Genomic DNA, 14,288 nt, shown 5'->3' with positions numbered 1-14,288 from the left:
GTCCACCACCCTAACCACTAGGCCACTCCTCCACTGTGCCATTTTTTGTGTATACCTTACCTTGATTAGCACCTGTCTTTTTCAGGGCACAGACCATATAAGTCTGCCCAGCACTATCCCCACCTCCCAACCACCAGCCCTGCCTCCCACCATCGGCTAAGCTTCTGGGGATCCCTTCCTTCTGAGCAGGATTCCTTTATGTTTATCCCATGCATGTTTGAATTCCGTTACTGTTTTCCTCTCCACCACCTCCCGCGGGAGGGCATTCCAAGCATCCACCACTCTCTCCGTGAAAAAATACTTCCTGACATTTTTCTTGAGTCTGCCCCCCTTCAGTCTCATTTCGTATCCTCTAGTAGTGTCGTGTACAGAATAATGGGTCTCCCACCCTAGGGCCACTCAGGACCTCAGTCTTTTTAGGCTGAGGAGGAGCAGAACAAAGGAGTAGTGTGACCAGCAGGGCAACTTCAAGAACAGCAAGATGACGAAGTGATGGAAGAAAAAAACCTTAATTCATAAGGCCCGACACGGCACTGTGTTTCGGCCAAGTGCCTGGCTCAGGGGCCTTTGTGTGGAGAACTTACCGAACATGAATTGTAGAATTATGCTGTCACTTCCTCTCAGTGAAATACAGGCCAATGGCTCAGGCTAAGAACTAGGCCTGTAAAAATCAAAGGTCATCTCTGACACAAAATACATTTCACTGCAGCAAATGCTGAAGTGAGTTCCCAGAGAGCTGACAAGGGAGGGGCAATTTGCTCTTGTCAACAATGCTGGGACTGGCACCTGCAAGAAGTCATGAGCGAAGATGTTTTGGGTAATGGAAGATAGCAGTGGGTCAAGATGCAATTTGGATGAGAACATCCAGGGGGGGGAGGGGGCTAGAGGAAGGTTTGGGAACATGTGAAGTCATTCTTATCAACTGATAAGGGCCAAAGAGTTCTGGTGAGAAAGCTAGGGTCCATTGGAATGAATAGAGTCAGAAGGGTATAAAAAGGGCAGTCTGAAGGGTATCAGCCCAGAAGGCTGCAGAAGAGGGGAGAAGGCTGAAGAAGGCTGGAGAGAGAGAGAGAGGACGTGTCGTGAAGTGCTGTTCCACTATGTGAATGCCTGGTTGCCTGTACTGCCTTTGGGTAAGATACTGATGCTAATAAACTATATTATTATATCTACTGAATACTGAGTTTCTTTCTAATTATGGAGCTTGCTACTGCCCAGACTGTGTAAAGCAGTCATGCGTAAATACAAGGTCAGAGTAATTAAGTATTTAGAGGGAACAAGCAATCCTCTTCAGGATAGTAGAAAGCCCATGGCTTCCGCTGCCCGAACCGTTCTGGCAGACTCAATGGATTTGGTTGTATAGAACGCTGGTGTCTTGAAAAAGATGTTCAGTACTTCGCATAGATGAAACGCTGGGATTCTGCGATCACTGCTGAACAGGATATACTGTGTGAGGAGAAGGAAAGACTGGGGGGGGGGGGGAGCTGTTCCTATAAGAGAAGAGTGGAGGGGGCTGTAAGCCTGAAAACCAACTGAACTCTGGGGCATAAGATACCTTAAGGAGGAGAAAGGAGGGATGATTACTTGAGAGAGCAAGCGACAAAGGAGATCAAGGACGTCATTTTGTTTTTATGGAGTTTATGTCCCCGTTTTCATAGTTCTACATTTCTACATTTTTGTGCACCTGGGGAGGGCCCAGTAAATGGTGGGTTTATTCTAACCCTTACCTACCTCCCCCAGTTATTTTTTGGTGTCTGTCCAGAGACTGTTCAAAGATTATACAGCCAGCCGACAGGGACCATTTATACCTGTCCTGTGTGCCCGGGAAGAGGATGATGGAGCCTCCGACACCAGAAAGTAATACATCTCTTCCCCTAGGGTCACTTTCAGCTCAATCGAATCAGGGAAGCAGCTACAAAAGCAAGCTTAGTTTACATAAAAGATTTTTGTCGAGCCAAAAAGATGATGCTCCTTTGTTCCAATCACAAACTCCCTCCCTAAAGCAAACCCAAAATACGACAAAACCACAAATGTGACAGATTTCACCAATCACCTGAAAATTCTTCCCCAGTGTCCATTAAGTTCCAACATGAACAAGATGCCGGTTACGGGAATTTATTCCAAGCAGAGGAGTAGATGATGAAAATCGCATGGGCTATTAAAAATGACCTCACCATTATGAGGCTGAGGTCATTTTTATTAGGGTATATACCAAGTCCACGGTTGGCCTTCTCTTCAAATGTGACCCTGATTGGTCCACTCTGAAGACATTTACCATGCTACTGGACAGAGGGGCACAATTCATTGCAAGGACACTGTTATTAAGGCAAGAGATCTCAACTAGAGAGAGCTGCACAGGGACAGAAATTTCACCCATCCCCACCAGTCCCCTGTACTAAAATAACCCAACTTGTGGTAATATAACCCAACTTAACAGTAGCCCATGTTGATAGCTTCCCCTATCAGTGTTTATAGGGATTTCAATGCTATCAACCATATCCATTAATTTTTTCAAAGCTATTATAATTGCAGAAACACAAGGAAAGGGTAGGCTGGTCTAGCACTATATTTCCACAAGAACCCCGCAGGATCTGTGTCCATCCCCGTGGGAACCCCGCAGAGCATGCATCCATCCCTGCAGGAGGCCCACGGACACGAAGGAGATCCTCGTCGGATTCCCACTAACCCCATTCCCATGCAGCTCTCTATTCTCAACCCCATCCTCGGGACACACCCAGCCAATCAGGTTTTCAGGATACCCACAATGAATATGCATGAGAAGTTTGCCTGGACTACCTCTGCTGTATGCAAATCTTGATCTATCTAGGACTGGGTTGAGAACCCCTGTGTTAAGGGAATGACTCAGAACAAGACAGTGTGCGTCTCTGACCTTTCTGGCAGTAGTTTGAGGTCCAGCAGCGGTACTCCAAGCGGCCATTCAAGCTGGTCTGTACGCAAGTATCCTCCACATCTAGAATGCCTGGGCAGACGTCCGCACACTCCTCCACTGGTTTATTCCCTACGATATAATTGTTCTCCACCGACTCCATAAGCAGCGTCCAGTCTACGGTGTTCATGTGGCACAGCTCCTGGTTCCGCTCGATGCGTATCCCTCCTCGCAGGATGTTGGTGAGGCCGTGCAGCCCAATGTCTCGCATGTGGGGCATCTCGTAGATCACCAGGGCATAGTTGAAGAAAAGGTCGGTGCCCCGGATGACAGACAAGTTGGGGAACAGGTCCTCCAGAGTCCCCAAGCCATAGACTCTGAAGAGAAGCAGGTACTCCGTTATCATGGTGAGCCGAGGAAAGCGAAGGCCTCGGAAGTCCTCCGACTTGGTCCCGAACATCAGAAGAATTTGAAGGTTCCCCTCTATGATGGTGCAGTTCTCCAGCCGTTTCAACTGGGACACATCATTCCGAATGTCCATACTCCCACAGACTGGGGGGGAAGAACAGAAAAGTGGTCAATTAAACAGACAAAACACAACTTCCCAGAGGCCTCTATTTATATCAGACTTATTAAGAAAGGGTCTCTAAATGAAATCCTGGAGGGCCGTATGCCAGTCAGGTTTTCAGTATATCCCTAATGAATATGCATGATATACATTTGCTCACAATGAAGGCAGTACATGCAAATATATCTCTCATGCATATTCATGCCTTGAGGCTCATTTTCAAAGCACTTAGCCTCCCAAAGTTCCATAGAAACCTATGGAACTTAGCCTCCCAAAGTGCTTTGAAAATATGCCTCCATGTGTCCTGAAAATCTAACTAGCTTGCAACCCTCCAAGGTTTGCAATTTGACAGCCCTGCTATTACGGTCATCCACTGGCTCAGAACGGACAGGCTAATTCAGACCTGGCTTTTGCTCAAGCATGCATTGATTAGAAGTTCTGATTTTTTTAGAAAAATTAACAAAAACATTCAGACGTGCAGGTTCGTCTTGCAGTGGGGTGAAACCTAGACTGATTACCTTGGTCCTTAAGAGATTGAATTTGGCAGCACCCCTCAATCCCACCACCAACCAAAAAGGAGGAAGTGTGTTTGGCTGCCATCAAAGCCGAACCTTCCACTAGGAGGCTTATGAGGGGCTTTTTCGATATGGCGTCTAAATCCAACATTGGACATTTTCCTGAAAACATCCAAAAATGAGGTGGTGAACTTGGCCATTCTCAAACCTGAAAAACGTCTTATCTTTTTGTTTCAAAAAAGGCCATTTTCTAGACTTTTTTTTTTTTTTTTTTTAAGAATGGGTTTTGTGACCATTTTCTTAAAAAAAAAAAAAAAAAAAAAGGGAAAAATACACAAAATCAAGCCATTGGGATGTAGGAGGAGCCAGTATTCTTAGTAGATTGGTCACACAGACATCTCAGCAGAGCACTGGAGCACCCTAGGGGGCAATGCAGTGGACATCACATAAAAACTCCTGTTACCCCTTAAACTGTATGGTAAGCCCTCCAAAACCCACCAAAAACCTACTGTACCCAACTACAATAGCCCTTACGGCTACAGGGGTCACCTACATGTGGGTACAGTAGGGTTTGGGTGGGTTTTGGAGGGCTCACACTTTCCACCACAAGTGTAACAGAGTGGGATATGGGCCTGGTCCCCCTTCTCTACAGTGCACTGCACCGACTACTAGGCTACTCCAGTAGGACTGACCATAATATCTGAGGCTGACATAGAGGCTGGTATGTACTGTTTCTTTCACATCTTTGGAGGGTCATGCCTTAATCCCTCCAGTGGTCATATGGTCATTTATGGCACCTTTTTGTGACTTAGTTATGATTAAAACAGGTCCAGACCAGGGGCGTAGCCAGACTTCGGCGGGAGAGGGATCCAGAGCCCGAGGTGAAGGGGCATATTTTAGCCCCCCCGGCGCCGCTGAGCCCCCCCCCCCCCCATTTAGAAGCCTGCCCTTGCAAATCAGCAACGCGGTCGTGCAGGCTTCTGTTTCTGTGAGCCTGATGTCCTGCACATACAACGTACAATGTGCAGGACGTCACTTACAGAAACAGAAGCCTGTCCTTGCAGATCAGCAACGTGGCCGCGCCTGAGAAGAGGACTTTGGCTGGCGGGGGTTGGGGACCCCCACCAGCAAAGGTACCCGATAGCAGTGGTGGCGGGAGGGGGGGTCAAAGGGGTTGGCGGCGGGGGGGGGGGGGCACGGGCCAAATCTACGGGGGCCCAAGACCCCGTGGCCCCACTTAGCTACACCCCTGGTCCAGACCAAAACGTTGAACTTTTGGCCCTGGACATTTTTGCTTTGTTCCATTATGGCAGAAAAACGTCCCAATTTTTGAGAACACCCAAATCCAGACCCCAACACGCCCCCTTGTGATCTGGATGCACTTGCAGATGAACGGCATAGAAAAAGCATCTTTAAAATGCATTTCCAAAATAGCGATTTGGACATTTTTGCACGAAAAATGTCCATCTGCCGCTGGGTGCCACTTGTTGGACGTTTTTCTGTTTGGAAAATCAGCCCCTATGTCTCTGCTTAGTGCAGCACCAGCATGGCCAGAAAGACAGCGGCAGAGCAGTGGTTGGGGATTTAGCACCCCCCCCCCCCCCCACACACACACACACACACACATGCTCAAGTTTGGGAAGGGCCAGGATACCACTGGAACCCTTCAGCATAAAACTTAAAGAGCTCCATGCCACTCTCTGGTTAGTTGTGACGCAGGGTCGACTTACGCAGAGGTGACAGAGGAAAGCAAAGGGGAAGATGGTGAGTAACTATTGGGGGGGGCGGGTTTAGGAAAGAGAAAGAAATGTTGGATTACAGGCATCACGTATCCTCGGGCAGGCCCTGGCTGAAATCAGGATTTTAAGTAGACCGTGAGCCTCGGTGTCCTCGTAGGAAACAAGATGGTAACGCAAACGTTTCGTCCCCCCTCCCTCACCCCACCAATTATTCACAATCCATTACCACAGTTTGCATTTTGCCCTTGCCTGTTCAAGCAGGTAAAATGGTTGCACAGATATTCGACAAAGACAGGTCTAAAGTGTATTTCCGAATGCGTATGTTCTGCTAGGCCCTGTTTATTGTACAGCTGAATGAATGCTCGGGCGGCTGGCCTTATCGCTCAAAGTTGTTTCATCAGTTTCTTTCCCAAGCTTGCAAAATATTGTCTCATTCTCCGATTTTCATGGAGAAGTAGCAACTGCAGCTGCTGGAAGGCATCCCGCCTGCCAGACAATAGTCCTTTATCTGGCCACAAGATCTGCTATTTACACTTCCTGCCGGGCATGGGTGGCAGAGTTTGCTTTCTGTGCCCTCGGTCACACTCGCATTCCTAAATGACCAGAACTGGGTCACATGCATAGGCGCTAATCTGTGAGGCTAGCAACGCAGAGAAGACATGGAACCAGCAGCCAGGGGAACCAGAAATGTGACCAGCATGTCTCGCAGTGCCACAAACAGCTGAAGAAGTAACAGTGGCAAACAGGCGATGGCATGGAACCACAGCAGGGATAAAAACTGGAGAACGTGGAAGAGGAAGTCATCAATCACTCTTAATTCAGGGACCTGAATTAAACATTCAGCACATCTGGACTATCTCTGCACCTGTCCCCTGACCCTTCAAGTCCTTGAGGCGCAGGCAGTACCATCCCTGTGCCCAACTCCTGAGCCCTCCAGTCCTCGAGGTGACAGGATCTGTGTCCCAGTGTCCATCCCTCTGACCCTCCAGTTCTAGAAGTGAAACTTCTGTGGGAGTCTCGCGAGGCCCCCACTTGAAATCTTGGCAGCCATTTTGAAGCAGCGAGCGGGGTCAGCGGCAGTGTCGGGCAGGAAAGAGTGGGGTTCTTTCCAGCCCCGAAGAGACCACTAGACCACCAAGGTGCATTAAGGGAGGGTACCCTAAGGCCCGTCAGCCAGCCAGCCCGCCCAGAAACCTGGACAAACGGGCAGGCTGGTAAAAACTGCCTGGACTCCCCCAACAGTCCCCTGAAAAACAGGACATATCCAGGGGAATCTGGACGTATGGTGACCCTACCCGCACAGCAGCGCAAGCTGCAAACACAGCCCTACACTAAGTCCTGCTCTGTAGGCATCAACCTTTGGTGCAAAAAGGTGATTCAGGCTCCAGGCCGGGCCAGTACAGTCTATGGTTTCTCTGCCAGTACTGATGCTAATTAATGCCAGACTGTGTCTATGCTTTTTTTTCTGAAGACATGTGGACACCTGTAAACTCAGGAGGGTTGCTGTGTGAACAACGGGTTTCCCTTTAGACTGACTCTCAGTCTTTACCATCCAGAGCCAGATTCGAACCGGTAACCTAGAGGTGAAGGCTGGGCTTCATTGCTGAGTTACAGAAGTACTGAGGTGATACACCTCAGTGCATCCCAAAAATTAGGCTGCCTCCTCTTCCTCATTATCTGTGCCAATTTCAGTACACCCCCTCCCCCCACGTACACACCCTTCAGTTCAAAATAGACATTGAAAACCCGCAACCCCCAGAAGAACTGCCACAGCCCCGTCCCTGCCAGGGAAACCAGATTCCAACATATCCATCCCGGAAACAGATCCGCTACCCAAAGTATCCCAAAATCTGCTTCCCAACAGAAGGTTTACTGTAAACAGCGAACCTGGGGTGAACCCAAAATGTGATATTCACCAGCCTGGCATGTAACATAGTAACATAGTAGATGACGGCAGAAAAAGACCTGCACGGTCCATCTAGTCTGCCCAACAAGATAAATTCATATGTGCTACTTTTTATTTGTACCTGTCCTCTTCAGGGCACAGACCGTATAAGTCTGGCCAGCACTATCCCCGCCTCCCAACCACCAGCTCTGGCACAGACCGTAAAAGTCTGCCCATTACAATCCCCGCCTCCCAACCACCAGCCCCGCCTCCTACCACCAGCTCTGGCACAGATCATATAAGTCTGCCCAGCACTATCCCCGCCTCCCAACTACCAGTCCCGCCTCCAACCACCAGCTCTGGCACAGACCGTATAAGTAAAAATTACCCGTGCTGTTGTGACTGGACCAGATGAGGCAGAACTAAGTGTGTGTGTTGGAGAGGGGGTGGAGGCTTTCCCAATTCTCATGCATTTATATTGCATAATTTTGAATTAATTCCCTTTTGTGGAGTAGAGGAGCAGCCTAGTGGTTAGTGCAGTGGGCTTTGATCCTGGGGGACTGGGTTCGATTCCCACTATAGCTCCTTGTGACTCTGGGCAAGTCACTTAATCCTCCATTGCCCCAGGTACAAAATAAGTACCTGTATTTACTATGTGAACCACTTTGAATGTAGTTGCAAAAACCACAGAAAGGCAGTATATCAAGTCCCATTAACAAGATTTCATGCACAATCTCAAAGAGTAGCAACATTCCATGTGGAACCCCAAAGAATAGCAAGATTCCAGAATCCCAGCCTATTTGAGATTCTACATGGAATGTTGCTACTATTTGAGGTTCTGGTGCTACTATCTGAGATTCTGCATGGAATGTTGCTAGTGGAGGAGTAGCCTGGTGGCTAGTGCAGCAGAGTTTGATCCTGGGGATCTGGGTTCAATTCCCACTGCAGCTCCTTGTGACCCTGGGTAAGTCACTTAACCCTCCATTGCCCCAGGTACAAAATAAGTATCTGTATATAATATGTAAACCACTTTGATTGTAACCACAGAAAGGCAGTATATCAAGTCCCATCCCCTTTCACCAACCAAGAGCTAATAAATTCTCCCCCCCCCCCCCCAACCAATACAAGAGCACAGTTTGCAAAATAAAGTTAAAGGCATGCCAAGAAATCAGAACATTGTGAAATAAAACCACCTCTTTCCTCCAAAACACCCTCCTGAATTCAAAGGCTGCAAGATTATTCAGTGCCTCTGGGCTCTCATTTTTAGCTTCAGCACTAGCCAGGCATAAGAAAATGCCCTACATGCCCCCTTCACTGGAAATGAACCTTACTGAGGAGAATGATTTGAAGTTGCCCTGAATTAAACAACCCTCCCTAGTTGTGGCCAGCATGTTTGCTTGTTTTTCCAAAAAATCTAAATATCGTTGTCTGCATCGCTCAAACATAAATAACAGTCCAGTTCATTAACAGGCTTCAAAGTAGAGAATGACACAGGGACAAAGTTTGTCCCCATCCCTGCGGTTACCACGGTTTCCCGTCCCCACGTCATTCTCTAGACAATTACCCAGGGATTCACCCTCCCCAGTTCTCTACCCTTTGTCCCTCCCTCAGCTAGGGACCAAGTACTGAAATACCAGTTGTACCCTGAAGTACAGACCATGACTATCCCCCTCAACTACAGGCTGTGAACACCACAGGCGCCAACATGGTTGGGAGGCGGGGATAGTGCTGGGCAGACTTATACGGTCTGTGCCAGAGCCGGTGGTTGGGAGGCGGGGCTGGTGGTTGGGAGGCGGGGATAGTGCTGGGCAGACTTATAGGGTCTGTACCAGAGCTGGTGGTTGGGAGGCTTGGCTGGTGGTTGGGAGGCGGGGCTAGTGCTGGGCAGACTTATACGGTCTGTGCCCTGAAGAGGACAGGTACAAATCAAAGTAGGGTATACACAAAAAGTAGCACATATGAGTTGTCTTGTTGGGCAGACTGGATGGACCATGCAGGTCTTTTTCTGCCGTCATCTACTATGTTACTATGAGTAGGAGTGTCTAGCACAGTTCAAATGACCTCTCCCTGAACATACTGAAGTGCCTGGCTCAATATTGAGCTCAGAACCCACAAAGCTGGCTCGTTTGGTGAACATCTACCTAAGCAGCATTTCCTTCCCTGGTCAAGCTGAGGCATGAAAGACCCAACTGGGGGGTCAAGTCAAGGACCTTCAGCACGACAGTGCACAGACGTTACCTCTGTGTTCCCATTGTACGTACAGTACTAACGATGCCTGGATCATCATTTGGAAAGGTGAACTTAAAAATCCTCAAAATTATAAACACCGAAGAAAAGTAGGGAGAAGTAGGGAATTCTTTCATTTATTTATTTATTTGTAGCATTTATACCCCGCTCTTTCCCGCTCGATAGCAGGTTCAGTGCGGCTCACAAAGTATGTTACAATGTATCACAGAGAAACATAGTTATATAGAGTGGGACAATACCAAAAGATGTGGGGAAAGGATTGGAGTGTGGGGAAAGGATTGGGGGTGTGGTCTTTTCCCTGTCTCTGGATTAGAATGGTGCCCATGTCCACCCTGGGGGGAGGGGGGAGTACATTTCCTACAATAGATTTCATCAAATCACCTTGAGAATTCATCCAGAGATAATTCCATTGCCCAGACCCCAAAAAGGACCGATATGCTCTTATGCTGTAAGTCATTCCTCAGAGAATTCTTATCTTGATTCAATGAACAATATCACAGTCTATAAAGAATACCACACTTAGGGATCCTTACCGCAGGTTATAAACCACTGCCATGGGGCGTGCTCAGACGCTAGAGGCGTGTTTAGGGCATAGTGGGAGCAGCTATGCCAGTCGGTTAGCAGGTGGGCATTATTTCGGTCTCATTTCCTCCGATGATCAGCTTTTTCCTTGGCCATGTCTAACATTTTTTTTCAACTTCCCCAATGTGTTTTGCCGGATATAAAGCCAAGAAGAAAGGAGATTTACTTCTGTTGCCACCTAAAGGACATTGAATGGGCATGTGCCCGTGATGAGGCTAAAAGCAGCCTGGCAGGGAGCAATTAACCCTCCCACCCAGAGCTGCCAGCTCTGCGGGTGCAGTGGGTCCTTGAGCCCTCCCCACCAAGTCTACCACTGTGTCCAGGGAAGGGTAATTTGTATGGTTTTTTGCAATCCCCAATCTTTTCGGAAAGTTGGCTTCTACGCCTCACCTTCCCCCCTCCCTCCCACCACCCAATCACATCATTTGGAGGTAGGGTAGGATAAGTAAGTTGTCCAATGACAATAGAAATCAAACAAAATAAAATATGGAAAAGAAAATAAGATGATACCTTTTTTATTGGACATAACTTAATACATTTCTTGATTAGCTTTCGAAGGTTGCCCTTCTTCGTCAGATCGGAAATAAGCAAATGTGCTAGCTGACAGTGTATATAAGTGAAAACATTCAAGCATTACTATGACAGCCTGACAGGGTGGGAGGATGGGGGTGGGTAGGAGGTATGCATGGGGACATCAAAGCATATCATTGATATTCTAACAGGATGGATGTGGATAGGTGAGGGGTGGGGTGATCTACAGAGACATACAGCTTTATGGTTTATAATGGGCTAGGAACCCCAGATCCTTATTAAGTCCTTTCTCCTACCCACCCCCATCCTCCCACCCTGTCAGACTGTCATAGTAATGCTTGAATGTTTTCACTTATATACACTGTCAGCTAGCACATTTGCTTATTTCCGATCTGACGAAGAAGGGCAACCTTCGAAAGCTAATCAAGAAATGTATTAAGTTATGTCCAATAAAATAGGTATCATCTTATTTTCTTTTCCACGTTTTATTTTGTTTGATTTCTATTGATAACCTTAAGAGTGGACTAACAGGGCTACCACACTCCTCTACTACCAATGACAACAAAATTTGCCAGGGTCTTGGTGCTTCCCGCTTCCCCCCACCCCCCTTAACATCAGATAGTTCCCAGGCAGCCTGGAGGCAAAAAGTGCCCCATTCACCATGTTTCTAATTCATTACCAGAACAGCTGTATTGTGACAACAAAGGAGAGCTGAGAGCAGCAAGACAGGGCCAGGCTATCTAAGCACATTTTAGGCAATATTATGCATGAATACAGCTAAAGAAGGGCAGTTACAAGAGACACAGCTCCTGGGCATGGCAGCTCTCGATGTGCATTACTGTTTTCTGAAATACTGATTACAATATTTTGAAGTTCGAGAAAGGTGCTCCTGCTACAGCCCTGGGCTGACCTGCCAGAGAAGAGTGGGAAATGATTTCTTGGCACCGACTAGGCCTTCATTGCTTCTTTGGTTTTTGGAAAAAAAAATAAAACATTTTGCATTAATGAAATTAAGGAAATGCCTTACCAAAATGCTCCCAATCCAAGAACGTATTGCTCTCAAAATCTGCACCCTGGTTCATAAAATTATCTTCGGCGAAGCCCTGGGTTACATGGAGGAGTGGCCTAGTGGTTAGGGTGGTGGACTCTGGTCCTGAGGAACTGAGTTCGATTCCCACTTCAGGCACAGGCAGCTCCTTGTGACTCTGGGCAAGTCACTTAACCCTCCATTGCCCCATGTAAGCCGCATTGAGCCTGCCATGAGTGGGAAAGCGCAGGGTACAAATGTAACAAAAATAAAATAGATACTATTGGAGATTCTACACGGAATGTTGCTACTATTGGAGATTCTACATGGAATGTTGCTATTCCACTAGCAACATTCCATGTAGAAGGCTGCGCAGGCTTCTGTTTCTGTGAGTCTGACGTCCTGCAGGACGTCAGACTCACAGAAGCAGAAGCCTGCGCGGCCACATTGGTGATCTGCAAGGGCCGACTTCTACATGGAATGTTGGAATAGCAACATTCCATGTAGACTCTCAAATAGTAGCAACAGTGGAGGAGTGGCCTAGTGGTTAGAGTGGTGGACTTTGGTCCTGAGGAACTGAGTTCGATTCCCGGCACAGGCAGCTCCTTGTGACTCTGGGCAAGTCACTTAACCCTCCATTGCCCCCATGTAAGCCGCATTGAGCCTGCCATGAGTGGGAAAGCGCAGGGGACAAATGTAACAAAAATAAAAATAGACCTACCAACCAGAAACACATCCGGATCAATACGAACATATCTAAATCTCCCCTACCCAAGCTGCAAAGGACTTAAATATACATCAATATATGCATCCAGTTTTTCCTACGTAAGCACACAACTGTGGAATGCACTACCAAAAGCCGTGAAAAACAACGTATGACCACCTAAGCTTCTGGAAATCACTAAAAACTAACCTGTTTAAAAAGGCGTACCCTACCAACCCAACTTAAATGTCTGAACTCTGCAACACAACGAAACCAAAGCACGTAATGGACATAACTCTTCCGCTCTATGATTCCCAATTGTGTCTGTTTCACATGAACTTTATTTTACCACAGCATCACCTTGTATTTGTTCATACCGGAGTCGGCGAACGCCTCTCCGGCACTATGGAAGCCACATTGAGCCTGCAAATAGGTGGGAAAATGTGGGATACAGGGCTGGTGGTTGGGAGGCGGGGATAGTGCTGGGCAGACTTATACGGTCTGTGCCAAAGCCAGTGGTAGGAGGCGGGGCTGGTGGTTGGGAGGCGGGGATAGTGCTGGGCAGACTTATACGGTCTGTGCCAAAGCCAGTGGTAGGAGGCGGGGCTGGTGGTTGGGAGGCGGGGATAGTGCTGGGCAGACTTATACGGTCTGTGCCAAAGCCAGTGGTGGGAGGCGGGGCTGGTGGTTGGGAGTCGGGGAAAATGCTGGGCAGACTTATACGGTCTGTGCCAGAGCTGGTGGTGGCAGGCGGGGCTGGTGGTTGGGAGGCGGGGATAGTGCTGGGCAGACTTATACGGTCTGTGCCAAAGCCAGTGGTGGGAGGCGGGGCTGGTGGTTGGGAGGCGGGGATAGTGCTGGGCAGACTTATACGGTCTGTGCCCTGAAAAAGACAGGTACAAATCAAGGTAAGGTATACACAAAAAATGGCACATGTGAGTTTATCTTGTTGGGCAGACTGAGTGGACCATGCAGGTCTTTTTCTGCTGTCATCTACTATGTTACTATTTAACAAGTAAAATAAAAATAAATAAATAAAAAAAAGCTCTCCCAGCTGCCTGTGCTCCTCACCGCAGCTTCAGGCTAATGGAAATTTCCCCTAGGACACTCAAGTTTAGCTACAGGCATTGGGAAATCAAATGATTTATTTGTGGCTGAAAGGAACACACAATGAAGACAATAGGAGGGGCAAGTTCACAGCTATTTTGTACACCTGACAAATTCAGTGTTTAGACTAATATAGTAATATCTATTGTTTACTGTTCTGTACCCCTTGCAACAACAAAAATTTCCATCTGGAAAGCTTCCTCTAGCTGGTGTGCGTCCAGCAGCTGCCTTGGAGTGAGCCAGAATCCTAATCAATCTCCACTTCACTTCCTTCTCCAGCTCCCTCGTACCCCACCCTCCACATTGATGACAATAGGGTGGAACTGGGCACCCACTTGCATTGGGGACGAGGGAAGAAATTCTAAAAAAAACAAATTTCTATCTCTAAGTTTTTGCTTGAACTGTCCATCATTATCCCCTTTTTCGAAGCCCCAGTTGCTCTCTGCCATCTCACCAGCATAGATACAATTACACTAAAGCCCTCGGCATTTTCATAC

At 47.7% G+C, this 14,288-nt stretch overlaps 1 protein-coding gene across 1 annotated transcript in view; it reads right to left on the bottom strand.

Moving 5' to 3' along the window:
- INSRR (insulin receptor related receptor) overlaps window positions 1–14,288 on the bottom strand; it is a 92,208-nt gene that overhangs the window by 66,489 nt on the left and 11,431 nt on the right. The window contains exon 2 of the mRNA XM_030187985.1: window positions 2,891–3,439. Within this exon, the coding sequence (XP_030043845.1) occupies window positions 2,891–3,439 (549 nt within the window). The remainder of the gene's footprint in view (window positions 1–2,890; window positions 3,440–14,288) is intronic.

Source organism: Microcaecilia unicolor, chromosome 14, assembly GCF_901765095.1.
Source record: "Microcaecilia unicolor chromosome 14, aMicUni1.1, whole genome shotgun sequence".
Classification (NCBI taxonomy): domain Eukaryota; kingdom Metazoa; phylum Chordata; class Amphibia; order Gymnophiona; family Siphonopidae; genus Microcaecilia; species Microcaecilia unicolor.
The sequence above is the reverse complement of the archived record's forward strand: the minus strand, read 5'-3'. Positions and strand labels throughout refer to the sequence as shown.